General features: G+C 36.3%; 1 protein-coding gene and 1 long non-coding RNA gene across 4 annotated transcripts in view; both read right to left on the bottom strand.

The window, feature by feature from the left end:
* Positions 1 to 9,360: 9,360 nt before the first annotated feature.
* On the bottom strand, positions 9,361 to 11,156 carry LOC149154949 (uncharacterized). Its single transcript, XR_016262659.1, has 2 exons — positions 10,946 to 11,156; positions 9,361 to 9,772 (listed from the first exon to the last, which is right to left on the bottom strand). It is a non-coding gene; the product is annotated as an uncharacterized LOC149154949 (long non-coding RNA).
* Positions 11,157 to 19,579: 8,423 nt separating this feature from the next.
* Positions 19,580 to 24,252, bottom strand: part of LOC149154948 (AT-hook motif nuclear-localized protein 10-like) — a 114,781-nt gene continuing 110,108 nt past the window's right edge. For all 3 annotated transcript variants that reach the window (XM_089441582.1, XM_089441584.1, XM_089441583.1), the window contains exons 4-5: positions 20,386 to 20,547; positions 19,580 to 20,300 (exon numbers count right to left, since the gene is read on the bottom strand). In XM_089441582.1, coding sequence (XP_089297708.1) covers positions 19,989 to 20,300; positions 20,386 to 20,547 — 474 coding nt within the window. In that variant the 3' untranslated portion in view covers positions 19,580 to 19,988. The remainder of the gene's footprint in view (positions 20,301 to 20,385; positions 20,548 to 24,252) is intronic.

Genomic DNA, 24,252 nt, shown 5'->3' with positions numbered 1-24,252 from the left:
ATATTTCTTTGAGAAACCAACAATACATTATTAAAAAAATTGAATAATGAAGACATGGCCTCCTACTTTATGAAGATTTCACATATAAGAGATCAAGTGCACGAACTTGTGGAGACAATTTCTAACTCTAAAATGATCGTCTGTGTGTTGAATGCCTTGCCATCATAATGGATTAGCTTTGCAACTAGCATCACTCTAAGAAAGACTCTACCCCTTTTGATGAGTTGTGGGCTCGGTGCATCTTGGAAGAGACAAGGATCAAGGAAAGGGATGACATTGAATCACATGGACAATCTCAAGCCTTTATTGCAAGAACCAAGAAGTTGAAGAAGGGAAAGATTGGAAAATCCAAGAAGAAGCCAAATATGTCCAAGGTTAAATGCTTTGAATGAAATGAATTTGAACACTTTAAGAGGGACTGTCCAAACAAGAAGAACAACAAAATAAAGGAAAGAAGTGAAGCTCACACAGCTAATGAGATAGGAGAACCTAAGAATAAACCAAAGAAATATGATGTAAAAGATCTTTACTATTGAAGAAGGGATCCTCTCTGTCAAGTTATTTATGAATTTTATCTTTATTTTTTAGTAGAAATTAGAGTGGCATGCATTATTGTATACTCTAGAAGAGTCTTGATTTTGTATAAGCATGGCATCATATATAGAAGCACATGATAGTAGAATAATTATAATATACTTTTTTAATTTTCTTTGGGAAATATCATCTATTTTATAGAGAATGAGAAGATTGGGACCATATTGCATATTATTGTCCATCTAGCCATTTTCTAATATCATGTTATAGGTAGTCATTTTGCTAAGGTGGATCTTCAAGATCCTATAAGAACCATCATTTTGGAAGGTTTTGGGAAAAGGAATTATGACAAGGTTAGTATATATTCCATATAGTATGGAAACAATAATCTTGAAGGATGAAGGAATGCATTTGTTCAAGTTGCAAAGTACATAGCTAGATGATTGTATGAAAGATTAGGAATGCATATTTAAAGTAACTCTTGGGAAGAATTCATATATACCAAATATTGTAAAAAAAGTTGATCATAAATCATGCATGGTGAATCTTCCATTTGATTGTATGATGCCTAAAATATGAATCTGACTTAATCTAAAATGAATAAAGAGATTAAGACTTTCTCACTAGAATATATAGAATAGTAATGCATCTAGTATAATATTCACAAGAATATTGTAACTTGGTAATCAAGTTTGATCCTTGGGCACTCTGATGCATGATGGAAGACTCTTGTGAAGATGGAAAATGAGGATGTTGATGATAAGGTCACTATGATGAGCTAAGTCTCATATTAATATTTCTTGTTGGTTATATGGTTAACATATTGGTTTGCTACCTGGAAGGATATTGCAGGAATGCATGATGGTAGTTGAGGCAAGTTCAACTGTATGGATTGAATGTTGAGGCTACCTCAACATATAATTTTGGCAGTTATGAAGTCAAGATATCTCCATCTTGGGATTAAAATCTAGAATTGCAACAAGATAATATGAAGCTCAAAAGAAAAAAACTTTCATGTGGAAGTTATGATTAGCTTGAAGTTCAGTAAGGCTCAATATAATGTCTTCATCAATGACAATATGAAAGTGATGTGCAATATTGACCCTATCATATGGAATAATATGGTTCCATGATACCCAGGAAAGAAGAAATCTCGATATAATGAGATGAAAGAGGGAGCCATACAACTAACTTCAAAAGGAATGGGTAGTTGATATTCTTATAAAAACAAGGTAGAGAGATTGCAGTTATGACTTCTCATATTGGAAAGAAGTCAAGGATCTCCTCTATATTTGAGAGGGAGAAAAGGAGTTTCCTTGAATAGGAGCAAGAATCAATTCTCTAATAAAGAGGGAATTGGTATATCCTCTATGGTTGAGAGGGAGTGATGATGGACATCACATGTGCATTCTCTTCTCCATGTGTCATGCACTTGACCAGGACTAATAGTTGTAGTATAAGTGAAGGCTATGGAGAGAGAATGGTGGAGGATTGGATAAGCATATGTGGTTTCCTTAACAATAGACAATCCAAGAAAGGAAAGGAAACGACACTCTTTGAGGATAATACGAGTATCCAAGCTAAGAGTGGTCGAAGAGGACCGATATTATTTGAGGATTGTGAATCAAAGATCGGAATAGTCCTAAAAGGACATACCTAATGAACATCTAGATGGGGTAGGTTCCTTAGAGGTAGTGTGGTATCACAGGTAAATCCTCCCATCATAATGCTCTCGAATGAAGTTGAGCTTGTCAAGTTAGGCCTCAATGACAGTGTTAGTTATAATGTTGATGTTAATAGATGGCTTATCAATCTGACTCTTCTTATGAGAGCTCTTCAATCTGAGAATAATGTTGTACTATTTATAAAACTATGAATACATCCTTAATTAAGATGGAGTGTTGGAAATTTAACTAGTTTTGGTCTTCATAATTGTTATAATACGCATTTCAATATGTATCTTACGTAAAACAACAAAAGAAGAAAGAAAAATTTATTATTTTAAAGCATGGGTTTCATTATCCTTATTGATGGTCTTCTAGGGAAAATCATGTTCTTCGTGCTTCTAGGGTTTGTTAGGTCATATGATTTATTGTCTTGAGTTAAGAGAGTAAACATCATGATTATAAGACCTTTTTGGGAAAAATGTAATGTGTAAAAGAATTTATTTTGAGTCTAAAAGGTCATGGAATCCTCCAAAGTATAGGTCGACCCTAGCAGCTTCAAGTCGGCCCAAAGGAGGGAATTCCACCCCTTGGAAAGGTTACAAATATAGGCAGCTTCAACCTCATTTGTGGCATTCATTCACACAAGTTTGACATCTCAATAAATAGTTTGATTTGAAGTTGGGAAGACCAAGAAGGCTAAATCGAAGATCAAGGAAGCAAAAGAAGTCTTGAAGATTTGTTTTTGGGCTATATCTCTCTTACACATGCGAATAATTAGGGTTTTTGCAACTTCACCCAAGGCTGAAATTTCATATACGAGTTGGAGGAGATCAAGTTGTAGAATCAGGTTTCTGGAAGAGTGAATATTCCACTGTGACTTTGGAAGACATTATCTTGCTCAAAGAAGGATCTCTTGAAGAATTGTTCTAGGGTTTCTGCAACAGCTACAAGGGTCGAAGTTGCAGGGTCAAAGTTGGGGATCGAAGTTGCAGCAAGAAGTTGGTTGATGTAGGATTGAGCCTTATTGATATGATCCTATTAGAAGGGTTTCGTGAAGGTTTGACTTGGTACTTGGAGCAAGGACATGGTCTAGGGTTTGGGTCTTAATTGTCTCACTTGAAGCAGATTCTATAAGAAGAGAAGAGTTTTTCCAAATTTTCCCTTGGAAGGGTTTTGCCTTGGCTTGGAGCCTAATTTTTGTGTCCATTTCCTTTACTATTCTACTCTTAATATTTGTTTTATGAAAAATATCTAATAATGAAAACACAATAAAATAAATGAAGTTCACGAGCAAATATTAAGGATAAGGAAAATTTGAACTAATAGCTGCCATATTGCATTCTCCAACACAAAGGACATCTGGAAAGAAACTTTTTTAATTAATAATAGTTATCACATTTAAAACTACTCATTATGCTAGTTGCCTTTCATACTAAAATGTTATTCTCAAGGTTGCTTGATACATGATTCCTATCAATAAAACAAAATGATACTTATTTTTTGGATCGCTCCAATGTGATGTTATGCAAACAAGTGGATACTAATAATTTTTCCAATATTATTGTGTTTTAATGAATATACTCAATGTGTCAAGCGCCTTGGAAACCTAAGTCATAATAAATGTGCTTCACTTGAAAACTTAATCTTACAATATCAAAGGACACTAATGATAAAATATTTTTTAATTTTTATAATCATCACATTCAAGGATACCCATTGTTTTAGATATTGACAATTATCGCATTCAAGGATACCCCTTGTTTTACTTATTTTTCATGTTGAAATGGTATCCTTGTTAATTTTAATGTCGGGATTGATTTATTTTTATCAACAATCATTGTATACCCAAAAATTATTTCACTCAATAAAATATTTTTTTGACACTGTTGAAAATATATATATAAGTACTTTAACTTCACAAATAAAATTTGCATTGAAAAAAAAAAAACAAATGCAAAAATAGGAAAAGAAATTCCTACAAATTTTCCTTCATTTTTAATTAACCCAGTGAAATTAGGGCCTCCCTCAACAAGAAAATTGGCTCACGAAGAACACACAAAAAATAGAGCACTATATAACCTTATTTTTAGGCTCCAGGGAATTTCAACATCCTGAAGAATTTGGCATACTAGAGATTCTTGATCCTCGAAAATTTATATTTTTCTACCTTCAAATCAGCCTCAACTTTCTTGCTTTATACGATCCCTTGAGCAAAGGAGAAAAACTATATTTAACCCCTCTGCAATCCTAGATGGAAAATCTCATCCTCCAAAAGATTTCGACATCCTCCAAATCTCAACCATCTCTCTCCACAAACTTGGCCTCCTTTTCCTTCTCCTAAAATCACCTCAGTGCACACCTTTCTCTTCTCTTTAGACCTTGAGTCTTTTACTCTCTTGAGAATTCACTATCTCAAATCATCTCATGTGTCTCCATCCTCTCCCTTAGGCTTATTTTATAATTTCATCTTTAGTTAAATCCCTAACCCCCAATTTCCAAAGTGATGGATGGATAGAATTAATTTCTAACCCATTTAGATCATCGATAGAGATTTGATCTAATTCACTTAAAAGAATAAATTATTTATCCTTAGAAACTTAGCCAAATAGCCAACATTAATTGATTGAATTGATTAATGTGTTTTTCCTAAGTTAGGAAATAAATCATATTAATCACTTTCTTGTCATGATCAAGCACCTAAAGAGGATTTTGGACATATTTTACATGCTTGACACCTAGCCCATGCAGAAACATTTGTCTGAGCTATAAACATAAGCACTCCCTCCTAGCAAGGAAGATGTTCTGTACCACACCCAACTTATCTTTATAAAAACACAAACTCGCCCTTCACAAGGGGTTTGTCAAGAATGTCTACCACTTGCTCATCTATCGAGATATAATTCAGCTTCATAACTTCCCTTTGGACTCTACCTCTGATTAAACGATATCTAATCACTATATGCCTAGACCTATCATGAAACACTGGATTCCCTAAGAGCTTAATGTAGCTCTAATTGTCAAAGTGAATCATTATCAGATGCAACTCAAGACCAAATAACCCAGTGAGCATCCAAGCTAGCTACCATATACTCTACATCTACTAAACTAAGTGTTATGGAAGATTTCTCCCTACTGAACAATGAGATCACTACTATCCCCAAACTAAAATAGCCTAGTTTAATTTTGTATAGCCTACTAATTTCACTCCGCCACACTTATATACCTGAGTCCATACTCCATTGCACCTCAAAGATACTTGAGCACATGCTTTGTTTCCACCCAATGAACCTTCCTCGGATCCACCACAAATTAGCTCAGTGTGTTCTCAGCAAGACATATATCTGGCCTAGTGTTGACCAAATACATCAAAGAACCTATTTGTTACATGCGCTATGTGGGATCCATCAACTGTGACTTAGAAGCATTCATCCTCCTCAAGTTGGTAATCATGGGTGTCAACAAAGGCCTACAATACACCATCATGAATCTCTTCAATATTTCAACTACATACTCCTTTGTCCAAGGAATATCTCACCTATGCGTTGCCACACCTCCAACCCCAAAACATAGTGCATCATGCCAATGTCCTTTATCTCAAACTCTTAGCAAGGTCTCTCTTGCACATCTATATGAGTTTCTCTAACCCTGTGAGAAAGAGGTCATCCACATGCAATACTAGAGTGAGTGTATCATCAACAACTAGTATGTAATATAAGTTGGGACCTGCCTCACTCTTGGTGAAGCCCATGTCTAACAAACACCCATCAATCCTTGAGTACCATGCCCTAGCTACCTACTTGAGACAATACAAATCCTTCTTTAACATGTATACATGAGAATCTCTCCCATGTACCTCGAAACCTTGTGGTTGCACAATATACACTTCCTCCTCAATCACTCCCTTAACAAATTTTGTCCACACATCCATCTAGTTTATCCTCCATCACATCGTTGAGGAAATGGATATTAAGCCCTGATAGAAGTATATTTGGAGACCGGAGAAAATGTCTCTTCATAATCCAGTCCCTCCTAGGAAAAACCTTTCACCACGAACCTAACATTTTTCAATAATGTCATCTGCAACATGTTTTATCTTGAAGACCCATCTTGAAGTAACCACATATGTTACAATTGGCCTAGGCACAATTTCCCATACATTGTTCTTCATAGTGGAAAAATACTCCTCCATCATGGCATCTCTCCAAACTTGCTTATCTGTGGTTGGAAATATTGAGAGGCGGGTGAATCAATATTTCACTTCAATTAGTTAATTATTAATCTTCAGATCATTAATTAGCATTAGCATGTGTTGTCACTGCTACAACACCCTCCAAAAATTTCACTACATTCGAATTTTGGAGCTTACTATCACTGTCGTATTTAATGTGTCGCCTTGATCATCAAATGTTGCCACATTCTATTCTATGCCCTTCAAGTGTTCTTGAGTGGTCTCAAGTGTCGTTGCATTGATTATAACATTTTTAGGTGCATTTTATGGTCGTAACATGTGTTGTTGTAAAACAACACTTTTGGGTCGCAATCACACACACTTCACTCGTGGTATTTGAGGAATGCATGCAAAGTGGTGTTTTGATGTATAATTATCATTGTTCAAGCTTTTCTAAGTTTTCTCGATGAGTTGGTATCTGTTGCACATAGTTTTATTTCTAAAACTCATCATGTTCGCCCATTTTCCTATATCCCAAACTTAGACAAATCTTTGGTTTCAAAGCAAACCCATTGAGGCCAAAAGTGCATGAACGCACTCTGAAGCCTTGATCGGGGATCCTTCATTGTTCAGAAGTGTGCCATATGCCCTCAAGGAGCACAACGTGCACTCCTTAATCCATCTTTCTGCGTCCTTCTTCTGAGCTATGCCCTTCCAAAAAAACAAGCCTTCCTTTGAGCACACTCCTTCAACCTGAAGGAATGCACCCTCCTTGAGAGTACTCCTTCGACCTGAAGGAATGTGCCCTCCTTGATTGCACTGCTTCGACCTGAAGGAATTCACCCTCCTTGAGAGCACTCCTTTGACCTAAAGGAATGCATCATGCACCCTCCTTGGTTTCTTGAGTGCATGAGCGCACTCCGAAGGCACGAAGCCTCACCCTTCAACCTTCGGGAGTGTTCCATGTGCACTACTTGGTTTCTTGAGCACATGAGTGCACTCTGAAGGCACGAAGCCTCACCCTTCAGCCTTTAGGAGCGGGTCATGCAACCTCCATCTCTCGCTTGAGGGAAAAGCGCATTGGGGAAGTCTGAATCCTTCCCCTTCATCCTTCGGACTTGCGTCATGCACCCGACCTTAATTTCCTCCCTCCCTTGAGCTCAAGACTACATGTCAAAGCCATGAAGCCTCCTCCTCTCAGTCAGCCTTTAAAAGTGCACTTATACACCCAGAAGCTCCTTTTTCCCCTTCTGAGCGCATTGAAAAGGCATAAACACAAAATATGCATTAAACATGGTAGAATAGGAGATTTCCAGGATGATAATTGCTTGTCATGCGTGATTTCAAAGACAAGTATTCCATAAATATCATGAAAGCACGCACGAGGAAGATCAGGAAAAGAGAACAAACAGAGGAAGCATGGAAAGAATGAAGAACACACTTGAATCTTGATGACCAAAGCACCCTGAAGACTCCATTTGATCAAATACCCTTTAGAGGGTAGAGACATCAACAAACAAAGTTTCTTGATGAACGAAAATACAAGTGGCAGCCATGTCACCACTGGAAAAAGTCCATGTCATTAGACGCTATTAGTCCTAGTCAACAAAGATAGTGACATGTCACGTTCTCATCACACAATGATGTGGAAGTCATGATGTATTGTTGTAATCATTGTAAAGACAAATAATTAGAAGACCAAGAGTCATGTATGAACTAGAGTGTCATGAAAGTCCCAAATACATGTAATACCAAAAGTCATATGTAATTCCAAAAGTCAATTAGAATTCCAAAGGTTGTAGAAGTCCAAAGGTCACTAGAAGTTGGAAATCCACAAGTCACGAGGATGTGAAAGGTCATGCCTCAAGCTATAAATAGATCCTCATTTCTCATGTAAAGGAATTTTAACCATGGCTTCTCCTACAAGGCATTAGAGAGAGAGAGAGAAAGAGAGTTAGTGCTTTTGGCGAGCAAATAGTGGCTCTAACGCTCCACTATTGGAGCTAGTGGCGTTCATTGTATTTATTAATCTTGGGACTTTTACTTAATATTGAAGCCTTCCATGCCAACACGATTTCACACATGGATTGTGAATGTTTCTAAGACTGTTCTTTGAATGTTTGTGGTCCATGTTCACTCTCATCAGTGCTTGAGTAATTGAACTATTTCGGTGGCTTCGGTGCTTCTTGTTGGAAATGTGTTTTATGTTTATAATGATCATCACATCCTTATGAACTCTTTCTCTTGATGTTAAACGAGACTTTCTATTTTGCGCGTGTCTCAATCAAGGTAGTATTGTTACTTCTCTCTTAGAGGCTCACTTTATTTTCCCTCTTTTACGGTAAAAGAACCTTGATACATTTGCAATCGAACATTCACATGGCACAATCGCTGGCTCATTCAAACGCACAAGTGTGTTTCTCTCGTGTTAATAGTTAAATCCAACTTTCAAGATTCTCCAGTTGTAAGTGGAAGGAGGATCCAATCTCCTAATTTATCAACTCCAACACCCTAGTTTTCGTTTACCGACTCCAACTGGAAGGACACTCCAATGCCCTAGCTTTATCAACTTTGAATCAAAGGATGCTCCAACACCCTGCATAGGCTCCAACCTGAAAGAGACTCTACTCTCAACCTTGCACCACCCTGCCACCCTTCAATTCATCACAACGGACATCGTTTCACAATTTTTTGACTAGATCCACATGTGCTCAATTACAGTACAAAACAAATTGCAATACAATTTCTGCTCAATAATCAAATCTTCTTTTGCTCAACATGTACATCAATAGAAAACCCTAGTTGCTTATATCAATAGTCAATTATTTGCTTAACATCTTTGACACAAACAAATTTGATGGATATTGCATCAAACCCTAGTTAGAAAATTCTCATTCAACAACATATTCAGAAACCTGGCAACATCAAGACAACCAATATGCTCAACCAATCAACTCCACACAACTCTCATCATCAAGTCCTCAACATTCATAATCACAACAATACTCTACCTCATAAACTATAAAAATATTTTGACTAGTATATACCAACATACATAGATATGAGCATACGAAACTACAAAGTTTTTTGCTCATCAATACATGGAAGACATACAAGTCCTCACATTGCCATACTGAGCTTTGCCCTCAACGTCATTATCATCAAGTGGAAGACTTTATACATGACAAACCTTTCTGCAGATGAATACTTCTCTGGTATTAGAGATGTCCAACCAATCAGTAAACCAACCAAACTGCTACTACTTTGATCTTGTCTTGAAGATGCCTCAATGACTCACAATCTGGCCTAAAGAGGAATAGCTTTTTTGTCTCTAGATAGCAAACCCTTTTGAGCTTCATTTGGTTCACTGAAATTTGCCTTGAGAAAGGATCAAACAATTGACCTGCAAATTTCTATCCAACCTCATTCAGTTCAACTATTTAACTTCAAGAATAATCTAAATCAGTCAAAAACCCCATTCAACGCTTTTAAACCAAATCTCAGATTTTACCCTAAAATTGTGTCAAAAAATTTCCTCAAATTAAGAGCTATAGATGTCTGCCAAGAGGGGGAGAATAGGTCTCAATGTAGGTCGTAAGATAACCTTCTTAGAAGTGTGAAAATGACATAAAGGAGTTGAGAAACATGTTTCAAGTTGTTTCCAAGGTTTGTCCACTTATTCAATCAAGAATCAAACCTTAACCATACAGAAACCTTTCAATAGACCTCATTAAATTGTCCTTTAATTGATCATATAAGATCTTGAACAAATGCAACATACCTTGGATGACACAGCTAGAAGTGAGGTTAACATACTGTCAATATGCCTCAAATTTTTAGTCCATAAATGGTTCTTCATATTGCAATATCAAGCCCTCTGAAAACCCTAGGCAATCCTTTGAAATGATGCTTATACCAAATCCCTTAAAGAAACCTTAGTTCAATTGGTGAAATAAAATTCTTTGATGACACCCTTACCTTAGTTCATTACATGTATCAGCCTTCAATTTTCTCATGGAAAGATCGACGGATAACCTGTTAATTTGACCTCGGAATGCCTCAGGTATGTTGATGAGCAGCATTGAATTGGATTTTTAAGGTCACTAAGAAAAGGGTTACCATAAAGGGCTAAAATAATTCAGATGTCATTAATGAACAATGATGCCATGTGTGCTAGAAACTTTAGCTACAAAAGAAGCCCGGAATCAGTGTAGCTAGGCCATCAAAATATCAGACTTGAAAATACCACAGAGAACCCTTACAATTTGCATTATTCCTCAAGTGAATGCATTAGATTAGCTCTAGATCCAAGCAAAAGGAGCCTCAGAAAAATCGTAGATGATGTCTCAAATTAAAGCACGTGAGCTGGTCATTTGAGGGCAGCTAGAAGGTCCTTAAACCCACAAAAAAATTTCCTCTAATCATCTCACTTAGGGATCAAAGGAAAGCTTCAAAAATCCCCTTAGATGATAGAATTTCAAGCTCAAATATAATCCATAAACTTTGGCGTAGAACCAAAACAAAAGATAAGAATTTAACCCAAAGATTTGCTTTAGACATGAGCTAGTTGCAAAACCTTGCCTCAGGAAACCCTCCACGCCGAAATTAGACATCAGCGTGATTTGAGCAATGCCTAAAAAGAGGCCAAAAAGCCACAGCAAACTCAGTGTGATGCCTCATAATTTTCAACGCCCAAAAATATCCTGAAACATTTGGCCTCCTTCAGATAATTCGTTCTCCCGTGGCCACAAAAATTCAGAGAAAATAGGAGCCTATAATTATGTATTTTGGAGGGCTAACCGAGCTCTATTTATAGAAAAAGGGAGGGGCTTCAAGATGGGACTGCCAAACCCAATAGGTCATGGAGCGGACCCACAAAAAACCCAAATTTAATTTTTTCTGGAGGCAAAACCTAATCTCCCATTAAGGTTGACTTGAAATTTATCATTTTGAATTAATCCCTTTTAGGGTTGATCGGACCTCTCATTTTGAGGGATGATTGGTCAATATGCTTATTCAATAACACTCTGGAACTTTGACCAATAACAAGACTACCATTCAATTTGGGGACCTTGATCACACTTTTGGGGCTTAAACTTTGAGCAAGCATATCTCCTCTATCGTGAGTTAGGAAGCGTGCCACCTATCATTGGAATTGGTATGATGAGAAGAATCAAATGAACATGATTTTGCATGCAAAGGCAATGAGTTTCTACCCCAAATTGTTTTTCAAATAAGGGGGCATCATGACCACATTATCCGTCTAGGGATCTTAACCAATGGAGCTTCCAATCGATGCAATCCATGAACAAATATTAAGAGTGTTCAAGGACAATGTTGGCATCAATGACAACACCATTCAACAGTTTGTTGCCTCCTCAAAACAAGAATGTTTGGAATCATTAATGTCACTCATAAGTGTCATGTCACTAAAAAAAACTTACTATGATCTACTCTCTCTAAACATCCTCGTAGAAGCCTCTACATGCTCCTCAACGTCTTTAAGAGTCTATGCCAACCATCTCAACCTCCTCTTGACAGAACTAGAAGGTGCCTCCTACTCCTCCTGATCTGAAGACTGAGTATTTGTTGTTAACGTTAATGGACTCTCCTTAGCCTTTCAAGCCTATTGATCTCGATCATCTACCAGTGGTATGGTATCATGTGACTTTCTCAAGCCTTTTTCCTCCTCAAATCTCACATCCCTGCTCACCACAGTCTTCCCCTTTGATGGAGTGTGCACCTTGTTCGCCTTGGAAGACTCACTATAACCAACAAAAATGTACTTTCATCCTTAGAACTCCAACTTTTTTCTCTTCTCTAATGGTAAAAAGATACAAAAGCAACCCCACCTCCAGTTTCACTCTTGTCAACACCTCCTCAAAATTCTTGTCCCACAAGACCTTGTGAGGACTCCTATTGTGAATGTAGAGTGTTGTATTACATGTTTCTGCCTAGAGGAACATGGGTTGATTTTTATCATGGATCATGGCTTTAGCAGCCAATGATGGCCTTATTTTTCCTCTCAATAACTCTTTCTCAATGTTTGCCTCTTTACAAAATTCCTTGAACTCATTGGAGGTACACTCGCCCACATTGTTTGATATAAGGACCTTGACCTTCCACCCAGTTTGGTTCTCCACAAAAGCTTTAAACACCCAAAACATGTTGAAGACCTCATCTTGATCTTCATGAAGTAGACCCAGGTTAGCCCTAGAACAAGCATCAATAAAGGTCACATAATAATTGTACCCACCCAAAGACCCCACTAACATAGAACCACATGCATTTAAATGAACTAGATCCAACAACCCTTCGGACTTCAAAGGGAAAGCAGTCCTTACATACTTGCCCAAACCACACCCTTTGCAAATACCCTGGTGCATCATGCTAGACTTAAGAAGACCAGTGATAATATCCCATAACATACACAAAGCCATGCGATGGAAATGTCCCATTCTCCTATGCCAAACCTCGCACAAGTTTTCATTGTCATGAACCAAGTTCCTCATTAGTTTAACCCTCAACATACAAACATTACACTCTCTCCTCCCAATGACTCATCTTGTACTCAAACAAAGAGATCTCAAACTGACAATCACTTGTCCATCTTAGAAAAGAACTTCATATCCCTTGTCTTCCACTGTTGAGACTACAACAAGGCTCTTATATATACCTTGAACATATAAAACATTTGTAACCTCCATGAGTTTACCTAACTCTAGTTGAAATCGTATAGTTCCAACTCCATCCATTGCACACTTAGCAATGTTGTTAAGCTCCACAGTAAGATCATATCTAAAGTTAGCAAATAAGTCCTTCAATTTCTTGATATGATGAATTGCTCCATTGTCCACAAACCATACACCTTTGCATTTAGAGTAGTTCCCACAAAGAAATTCCCCTCTAATTTCCTCATGTAAGAAGTCATCCCATAACCTCTCCTAGTCAGGTAAGTGCTCACCTGTTATGATCCCTTTAAAAAAGGTTTCCCAATGCTTGAAAAAACCTTTGAGGGTTGTCCTCGCCCACTGTAGATCTAGTACAACCTCCCAAATAATAGCCACACTTATATGATCCTTGTAGAGTATGTGGTAATTGTATCTAACTTAGACATCTTGGTTTTCTCAACTTCTCCGTCAACACCATTTTTCTATTAGCATTATCACTCGAATATAACTTATTCAAATCCTTCGACATTTCCCTAGTAGTCTTCTTCCCGAAAAGAGGACAAATCACATAATCCTTCACCCCATCTAAAATGATTCTGCTAGCCTTCACATACTTTTGATTATGGACAATTAGTTGTGCAACATCAATGGGAGCGTAAGAGTTTATTCAACAAATTCTTAGATCATATTCTCCATGAAGACTAATGCAATTCTCTCCTCCTAGGGACTGAAGTTGCATGCACCCTGCGATCCATCATGAAATCCAATCCAGTTGCAACCACCCTCTTCTAAATCAAATTCTCAAACACCAAAAAAAAATTGTTGAAAATTATTTTATTGTTATAAAGCCATGTGACAAATTGATGTTCTTACTCAAGAGTTTTACTACTCTAATACCATGTTAATTTTAATATCGGATGTGATTTATTTTTCTCACCAATTATTTTATACCCAAAAATTATTTCACTCAAACAAAAAAATTGGAAACTGTTGAAAATAAATACACTGGAATTTTAACTTCACAACAACCATGGAAACAGTGAAAAGTTTTGCTTGTCAAATTCTCCTTCACTTTTAATTTATAACTCAAGAAAATTAGAGCCCCCTTTAACATGAAAACCGACCTACAAAGAATATACAAAAAATACAACACAATAGAACTTGATTTTCGACCCCCTTGGAATTTTAGCCTAATGAAGAATTCAACCCACTAGATATTCTTAGTCCTTGGAATTTTTTTATTCTCAACCTATAAAACAACCTCCCCTTTCTTGCTTTGCACAACCCCTTGCACATTGGAGCAAATCTCTTTTTTATCCCTGCACAAACCTAGCTAGAAAACCCCAAACCCTAAAAATTTTCAATGTCCTCCAAATCTTGAATCTCTCTCTCCTCCACAAATTCAACCCCTTTCTTATCCTGAAATCACCTCGTTGCACACCTTTCCCTTCTCTTCAACCTTTAAATCTCTCGGTCTCTCGAAAAAATCACTCTCAAATTATTTGAAGTGCCTTCATCCTCTCCCTTATGTTTCTTTTATCTTTTTATCTTACACTAAATCCCTAGCCCCAAATCTTCAAAGTGATAGATGGCTAAGATTAATTCCTAACCCTCTTACATGAACAGTGAAAAATTGATCTAATTCACTTAAATAATTAAATTATTTATCCTTGTAAATCTAACCCAAAACCCAACATTAATAAATCAATTAGCGTATTTAGGAACTAAATCATATTGATCACTTACTCCTAAGTAAACACCTATAGAGGATTTTTGAACTTCTCATGCATGCTTAACACCTAGCTTATGCAAAAGCACATGTTTGAGCTACAAAAATCAACAACAATAAACATTGGCATTGGTCATGTCATGATTATCAAAAAAGCGCATTGATGCATTTATTGCTAATTATTTCATTGGTACAATAAAATAAAATAAAAACATATAAATAACTTTCTATTATAAGAGATATAGTTCCTTTATGTTAATGGTCTTTATTCAACCCGAGTCATAATAAACATTAATTACATCGTAATTGTTAAAAAAAAGGCATTAATACATTTATTGCTAATTATTTCATTGGTACAATAAAATAAAATAAAATAAAATATGTAAAGAACCTTTTATTATAACAAATATAATACCTTTATGTTGATGGTCTTTCCTTATCCCAAGCAATAATGGATGTACTCTCCTATAACAATCACTATTATTATCTTTTATTATTTTTCAAATATTAATATTTAATAAAATATATATTTCAACCTAATATAAGTTCCTTTTTCTATTTTAAGTACTTAACTTTCTAATATTACATCATTTTGACAATATAATTCATTTATTCAAATGTCCTTGCTTAAAGCATAAAAACACAATCATAATGAATAAAAAATAAACACAATCATAATGAATAAGAATAAAAGATATAGATCTTTTACCGGAATGGGAAAAAGATGAATTCAGGTGGGGACTGGGAGTGAAAACAAACAACCAAGCTGAAATACTTACTCTCTAGAAAGCTTGCCAAATTGCAAAGAAAATCCAAAGGAAATCTTAATAATAGGAGACTCCGAATTGTTGATAAAAACAATGGTAAAAAAGGAAAAGCTCAACGATCCGGCACTGAACAAGTAGCTAGCAAGAGTAAACAAAATATTGAAAGACCTCCATCCGGTTCAAATATATCAAATTCTTAGAGGATTAAACAAAGACGCAGACAGATTGGCAAATATAGGATGCTCTCTTCAGGAAGCAATGATCAGCATAAATGCAGGAACTCCAACTAAGGCAAACATTCCTTAAGTGAAAAAGTGTTGTAATCATCAATGAAAATTGTAATGTTCGTAGGATGCTCTCTTCAGGGAGCAATGATCAGCATAAATGCAGGAACTCCAACTAAGGCAAACATTCCTTAAGTGAAAAAGTGTTGTAATCATCAATGAAAATTGTAATGGTCGTTCAAGCTATGCCCGATCAGCTTTCTATTAATAAAAATTAACCGTTTCAGTTAAAAAAGAAAAAATAAAAATAAAAAATCTAGATCTTTCCAAAATTACATCACCCCAAACAATTATAGTTCATTTATGTTGATGTCTTTAAATGCAAAATCATAATAAATATTCTCTCATTTAACAATCAGCCTACAATTGTAACTTGGCCTATATCTTAATGATTATTGATCATTCAAATGTTTATATTTAATGTTTGATCTAATGCATTCTTTTTTCCGAACAATGACTTTATACAATGACTTTATATTTACAAGGCTATAACTTGGCTTATGTTTTTTTAAATATTATATTTTAATCTTTTAAATATTAATATTCAATAAAATGTATTTTTAAATAATAATTATTTATAAAAAATAAAAATAAAAATTAAATATAGAGCAGAAGCCCATATTTTTTGAAAAAAAAAAATTACTAAATTTTTTACTCATTTTTTTTCAACGGATAACTATTTATATTTATCAAAAACTCATTATGGTATTATTTTTTTTAAACAATTATATTTATCAAAAACTCATTATAGTATTATTTTTTTTAAAACAATTACAATTACCATTTATATTTAGCAAAATCTCACCCTTTTTTTCCAGTGATAACTATTTATATTTATAAAAACTCATTATAGTATTATTATTTTTTTAAATTACAATTACCATTTATATTTAGCAAAATCTTACCATTACAGCAAAAATTCACATTACAAACGTAAACAACTTCTCTTTACAAAATTCATGATATCAAAAAAAAACTCCTTTTATTTGTTAAAAATTCATATTACAAACGTAAACAACTTCTCTTTACAAAATTCAAGGTATCTTGAATGTGATAAAGTTTAGACGAGGAAAATTAAAAATATTAAAATGCCTATTGTGCAAACCACCCCACACCCCATACTGTATTTATCAAAAACTCGTCACAGCTTTACCCAAACAACATTTGTACAAACCTCGTAGTATCTTTAATATGCCAAAGTTTAGGAGTAAAATTCACAATATTAAAAACGTATAGCTCACCTCATATCCCCTGCAAAACAAGTAGAGGGTTACTTTATAGAACTCTCTCAAAAGTAGAATGATCCTCCAAAACATACCATTGCCAAATATAATTAAAGACCTGGCCTGGTGTTAGCCACCAATACCACCGAAGTTGAGTTAAGTTCTTCATAAGCCCTAGGCTGGCGTTAGCCACCAAAGACACCCAAGTTGAGTTAAGTTCTTCATAAGCCCTAGGCTGGCGTTAGCCACCAATGCCACCCAAGTTGAGTTAAGTTCTTCATAAGCCATAGACTGGTGTTAGCCACCAATGCCACCCAAGTTCAGGAGTTGAGTTCTTCACAAGAATCTCTCGTTTTCTCGTGCCTGTTTATTGACTTGTGGGTTGTTGGATATATTCTTCGTTGAATATATTCTTCATGTTTATTGACTTGTGGGTTGTTGGATATATTCTGGGCAATGGGAAGATTTCATCCGAGACTCTGCTCAGATTATTCCGACAATACACCATGATCTAAAATATTAGATAAAAAAAAAAACATCTATCGTGTCTACAGAGAAGCAAGCAACCCCTGGCAAAGGTTGATGTAGTTAGTCACTCGACGTCCAACTAGAGGAATTTCAACCGTAACACTCCTAAGATGGCACAAGTCTCTCTGGATCCCAGTGTAAGAGCTCGAAAAAAAATACTTCTTAACTTGAACACTAACCTTATCACAAGCCTTGCATCTTGAATAGGATTCTCCATTGTAATGTTGATATTATAGAGAAAAACGCAATGGCGTGAACCTGTGCAATTTTTTGTACCCTTTTCCTTAAATAACGCTTCGCACCATGAGCCTCCTTCACCACACCACAGTGAACAAAATTACTACACATTAGCGATTGCATCCTCAAATTGAGCTGCCCTCGTCCAAAATCCAAACCCTCAACGTTGAGATCGAAATGCTTCAGCACACTTGAGAAAAGAAAAAACAGATGACAGAACCAAGGCCCACTTCCCCAATAAACCATCCTCAATCAATGCTCAAAGTGCATGAAACCACTGATAAAGTGCAACCACCAGTATTTTGAGTTAGAAGGGGAATAGTGTCAATGATTGAATACTCTGACATGATGTATAACTATAGATTAACGGGAGAGTGACCTGTGTGAAGAAAGGGGGCGTATATCCACTTGCCCCTTCCCAAATGTTCAAATGCTCCGAAGTCATAGAAGAGGGCAATCTCCTATTAAAAAATTAAAATATTTTTTTTATGGGATAAATTGACTACACCTTCTACCGCTCTTTTAAAACAAGTAGTAAAAATATTTCTCGTTGAATAAATTGACTACACCACCTAACCCCCATCATAAATTGAGAAGATGAGAAACATTCCAGAGGTTATGTTATATCAAGTAACAGTTTTGATAAAATTTCTGTGACAAATTATCTATTAAGCGAGTTCTAATTAAAAATACATCGAGAAAAAATTTCTGTGAACATATAAGAGAAAAAAATTGAGTTTGTTGTAATTAAAATTCCAATGAAATGTAATATTTCAAGGCATGGAAGTAAATCTAGATAATAGTCTTGTTCGATCCCCTGGTACTGGGGCTGGAAAACCCCAACCATATATATTATGCAAGGCTAATCGAGTCTCACCAAACTTATTTGCATACAATTTAAGATCAAATAGAAACATCCAGTACACAAAGATTAATTGAAGGCAAACGACGTAAATTAACACCTCTTATGGATTATAGCATTTTATAAAGGACTTCAACTAAAAATTGCCCGGAAGGAAACTGAAGAATTAGCTTCATCCCATTGTCACGTGCCAAACCAAATCTTAAGAGAAGTAAACTCTCATCAATGTCGCAAGCTTAAATATTATGTGCCGCAGAGAAAAATTGATACTGACGAGAATTAAACTACAACACAGTTGACAAGAAAGAACAATAAATTATTTCAATCGTTGCATGGCCACTTCGCCCTCAGATAACCCATGTTACCCAGCCATTAAGTGAAAGAATAATTGCTCACCAAGAGGCACCACTGTTATGGCATGACACTAGCAAATATCAAAATCGTAGTCATGGTTGATTTCCAAACCTGAAATATAAGACAACCTTACCTCTTCGTCCTCATCCGGGAACTGTTTCCATGCACTTGATTTGGGAAGCATACAACGAGAATCTCAGCATTAAGAACAAGCAGCAAATTGTTAAAACGCATACTTGCCACCAATATACAGTAGTCTTTCCTCTTTAATATAATGCATTCTCGAAACCATTCATGTTGGTGACTGGATTTTCAGTTTAGAAAAAACCTTTCTCAAAGGCACTTTGTAGCATGTTTAATCATTAATGGTTAATGAATTTTCATTGAGCGATTAATGGTTATCCATCTTCAATCCCAATCTACGAGTAGCTATACTCTACTGCTTTGAAAAATTATTTTGATTACCTGAGGGCCTACTTCAAAAAATTTATGGTTAAGTTGGTCAGCTTTATGGTGAAAAATACAGAAAACATTCCCATCAAAACAAGTCAGTAATTGGGTATATGAAATATTAGCGATAGACAATCAGTCAAAGTACAAGTCAGGCGATTCACAATAACAATACAATTGAGTATCCCAAATCAAAGGCTATGCATGGTCCGCAGACCAGTAAAGATTTGCATGGTCCTCTGAATAGCAGTACCATCATCCTTCGAAGAACAAAAACGAAGAGTTCTTTGTCTATGCTGCCAAGCATGAAATATAACGTCGGGTCTTAGTTCTTAAAATAAAACAGGTGACAACTAGCGGAGAAGTTGCATCTGTTCTGAGAAACCTATAAATTTCCATCTGTTAGTTTGAAAACAATTGCAGCCCATCTTAAAACCTGTTGGTAGTCAGTGCCAATTAACTGATAAATGTGGTCAATATTCAGCCACAGGGAAAGATCCTAAGGCTTCTATAATTATCCACCGGGCAAAGACATGTTAATATCCGTATTACGTCTAGGCTCTCCCATAGACTGAGAGCCTTGCCAACCCACTGACTGGTAGGAGGCCATGTTCTGGACTGGCTGTGAAGGTGTACTATTAAAATCTCCAATGCTTTGATTCATTGGACTGCCTGGACCTCCAGAGGACTCGCTCATAGTTCCCCGAGAAACAGGACTAGCAGTCGCAGCTCCTCCAGAAGCAGTTGCTTGTGCTGGTCCAGCAGAAGAATCAGGATTGGCTGGCCGAGGCTTTCGACCATTTGCAATGAAGCTCCCTACAACAACCTGCATGCCAGCATAAGTTGTATAAAGTTTAAGTAAATACAAGCAAGAAAGAGAATGAAAATAGTAAATTGCTATGTAAGGTTACCTGTACAGGACTGGCTGCCATTAACAATCCAGCCACTCCTCCACCTAGAACACGACCATCAGGGCTTGCCAGTGAAACACTAAGACCACCAGTTCTACTGCGGGTTCCACCATTTTCTGTAAGCAAAAATGAACCTGACAAGGAAAGTATTTCAAAGCGGCCCTACACAAACAATGCAGCATATTATTTAAGAATGTAGTCAATATGAAAAGAAACAAATCATTCTCAGCTGCATAACACTCTAGAGAGAATGCTTATATTGTATATTCATTTGAAAGTAAGCCATATATCTCTTCACCATACCAAATGCAGGGCGCAGAGAACAAAGAGAGAATCTCAGATACAGAGATAATGAAAATACTGTCGAACATTTATAGCAACAGCCAATGAAGATAACATCTACTGACACTCTTCACTATTATTTACACATTTCCTTGATCTTTCTTTGAGGTTTTTCTATCACAAAAACAATGATGTGCACTTTACTGTTATACATGCAGCTCTGAGTAAAATCAAATCGAAAAGGAAGCTCACTTCTAAAGTTGATACAAATAAAAGACATTTTCCATGATAAAATTTTGATCCAGTCTTACAGTATTCATAATTAAACTTCAAAGGAATGAAATGTTCAAAAGCAGAAAGCCATGTACCTTAAAAAAGGGGTGTCAGCATTAGTTAACATATAACTTTGATATTTAGCAGAAAAACAGGAACGAGAAACAGGTGCCCTCTGGTTTCCATTGCTCTACATCTTAGCAATAAAATTCAGAGACTGCTAGATGTGTCTCTGGATATTCACATTTTGACAAGAATTCTGATTGAACCATATTGTAAACAGTCATTAAAAAATGTTTAGAATCTAGATTTATCATTCTTCTAAGAGAGGAGATTGCCAAAAGCAAAAAGCCAGATAAGCACATTGCACTATCAAGCAAAACTGAAATGATGTAAATTCACATGTCCCACTGAACAGCGTTGATCAAAATACTCAGGAAGACACTACAAGAGCCGTGTCCTTAAGAGATCTATAAACGAGCTACTCATCAACACATATCCTTATTGTCCTCACAAATGAAACCTAGGGCCAATTAAAAAACTATAAATTATCCTGGTTGTCAAAATGTCAATCGTTCCTCATTGCATCCCGATGCTTTAAATTTCTGTGCCACCAAAACATTCTTGAGGAAGGCTACAGTCAATCAAAAGGGGGGAATTTTTGCAAAGAAAGACACTAACGTCAAAAGCAAAGTCTTTAATAACTTGTTCAGGGCTCTTATATATCTGAATGTTCCTAAATATGACCAGTACAAGGGTGAAAAGTTAAAGCATTTTGCAGAATGAACAAAACAAATGACAGTATAAGTCTATTCCAAGAGCTAAACACCTTCCTCGAAAGACATTGAGAGGATACTGATTGACCAAGTCACTTGTGGATTAAATGGGCCACTAGTAAAAAGAGACGCTGTCATTTTCCTCAAAGATAGTACTATCTGTTGTGGACCATATCAACCCATATTTCCCTGAAATCTGTTATTATATAATTTTACACATTGGATTGAAATATAGTTCACACTGTTGGAGTACAGACATGTCAGACGAATACACCAACATGTGGAATTAAAAACATGGGATTAAGTAAAAGACTGCACCACTAGTAAGTTGAAGAATGAAAACAACCCTTTACTACCAAGGAGTCAGGACAAATAAAAGGTCCCACGTATATAAGGATGGGATATTGAACTGGGACAAATACAGAAGATGAGAACACCTTTGGGTTTCTCTGAGACATGTGACTATTGAGATCTAAAACCTGGACTCGCAACAGATGCCTATAGAAAAAGGGTAGTCATAGAATTTACTTCAGAATCAATTTGATTGCATAATAAAATGTTCCAGGAAATTCAATCAACGCCACAACCACATGGCACAAACCCAAAGGGTTGTACGCAGACCAGACTATAAAGCAGCCTTAGAATGTAACCCAATTTACCAGGAATTGAATGCAGATACAGATTCTAACATGGACACATTTATATAAAAAAAAAAAATAGATATGATATCCTGTTCTTAATGTATCATAACAGATTTGAATGCAGATACAGATTCCTCTCAGAACAGGAGCCATCACATTCCTCTCCCCACTCTGCTTCACACACCAGCATGCCTGGACTCTCGACAGCAGCAAAGTATGCTTGCAGTTTTGTATCTGTGCTAAATTTTGCATTTCTATAGTCTAATTAGTTAGCTCTTCCTCTGCTTTAATTAGAGGAATGATAGGAGTTGCTTTCACGCTGCCATTGTTTCTTCACATTAGCTGTACTTTTGGGTCCCATGACCAACTTTACGGACACTTGTGTACAATAATAAAATTATCTCATCTTTACCCAATTATATTGTGTACTAGATAGGTATTTCCTTCAAGCATTCTTTCGTCTATTCTTTTTTAAGGTGGATACTGTTGTGATGCTATTCCAGATGCACCTGGTATAGATCCATCCCATTTCCAAAATGGATACGGAACCTAGACACATCCAGAAAGTATCAAAATGCCATATCCATATCTGGTTCAGATCTAGATCATTCAAAAGGCTTAAAGGGCCAAGTCGAATAATGCAGACTGTAACATAGTTATTCATGTACTATCTGGCAAATTTCTCATTGCTTGAAAAATTCTTAATATGGGAGTGTTGCGGTATACTTTACATGTGCAAACTACAGAACATAATATTAAAAATGTTTTCTTAATTTTACAAAAGCAGGAGTCAGATCCTTACTCTTTATGACTAACAGTGAATGGATAGCGACAAAAGATGGCCATGTGATAAACATTTCAAAACAAATTTGATCACATCTTGGAGTGTTCTTGGAACACCAAACAAGTTTGACAACATCCCACCCAAAAGGGTTATAGTATAAACCAGCCAATTGAATGCATAGCATGAGGATACAACTTACGTAAAATATTTGCCAACTTAATTTCACCTAACGCCTCTTAAAAGAGGGTACTGTCGGAGTGGGACCCTTTACATGTACAAACTGGCCAGTGAACAGATATAGAACACATTTTTGGTTCAAAGAAAGTCAGATCTAAACATCTTATGATTCGCAAGGAATGCTCCGAAGCAAAAGGTGGTGTACGACTCACTTCAGGACAGTTTGATCACATCATAAAATGATTCAGGGAGTTCATCAGTCCAACCCAAACCAAAAGAGGGTGCTGCCGGAGTGGGACCCTTTACATGTACAAACTGGCCTGTGAACAGATATAGAACACATTTTCGGTTCAAAGAAAGTCAGATCTAAACATCTTATGATTGGCAAGGAATGCTCCGAAGCAAAAGGTGGTGTACGACTCACTTCAGGACAGTTTGATCACATCATAAAATGATTCAGGGAGTTCATCAAGTTCATCAGTCCAACCCAAACCCAAAAGGATTCTACGCAGAGTATTAAGCATCCTAGATTCCTAACAGAATGTTCTAAACATAGGACTGTTACAGGGCCCTTTATATGTGTACTTTAATATAGAAAGCACATATTGAGTGTTCATAGGCAGAGTCAGATCTCAATCCTTTAAGACTAACAGCAAATGAGTAGAGTTAAAGGGTGGCCATGGTAATCACTTCAGAAAGAAATCAATCACATAATCAAGTGTCTGGCAAATCCAATCAATGCAACGGGCCCAAATGCAAAAAGTCTCTAGCACGGCATAAACCAGCCTAACTCAAACATCACATGACTATTCATGAAACCTGTTGTTACCGATGTTACTGGGTATTTAGCTAGTTCTGTGCCAAGAGGGTGCCCAGTTCAAAGCCCCCCAGAGAGAGGTGCACTAGTCTACACTCACAGGTTTACTAGCAATGC

The sequence above is a fragment of the Pinus tabuliformis genome, chromosome 9, assembly GCF_031772625.1.
Source record: "Pinus tabuliformis cultivar Carrire ecotype Pingquan chromosome 9, CPIR1, whole genome shotgun sequence".
In the NCBI taxonomy this organism is placed as follows: domain Eukaryota; kingdom Viridiplantae; phylum Streptophyta; class Pinopsida; order Pinales; family Pinaceae; genus Pinus; species Pinus tabuliformis.
This window is presented reverse-complemented; position numbering and strand designations above follow the sequence as displayed.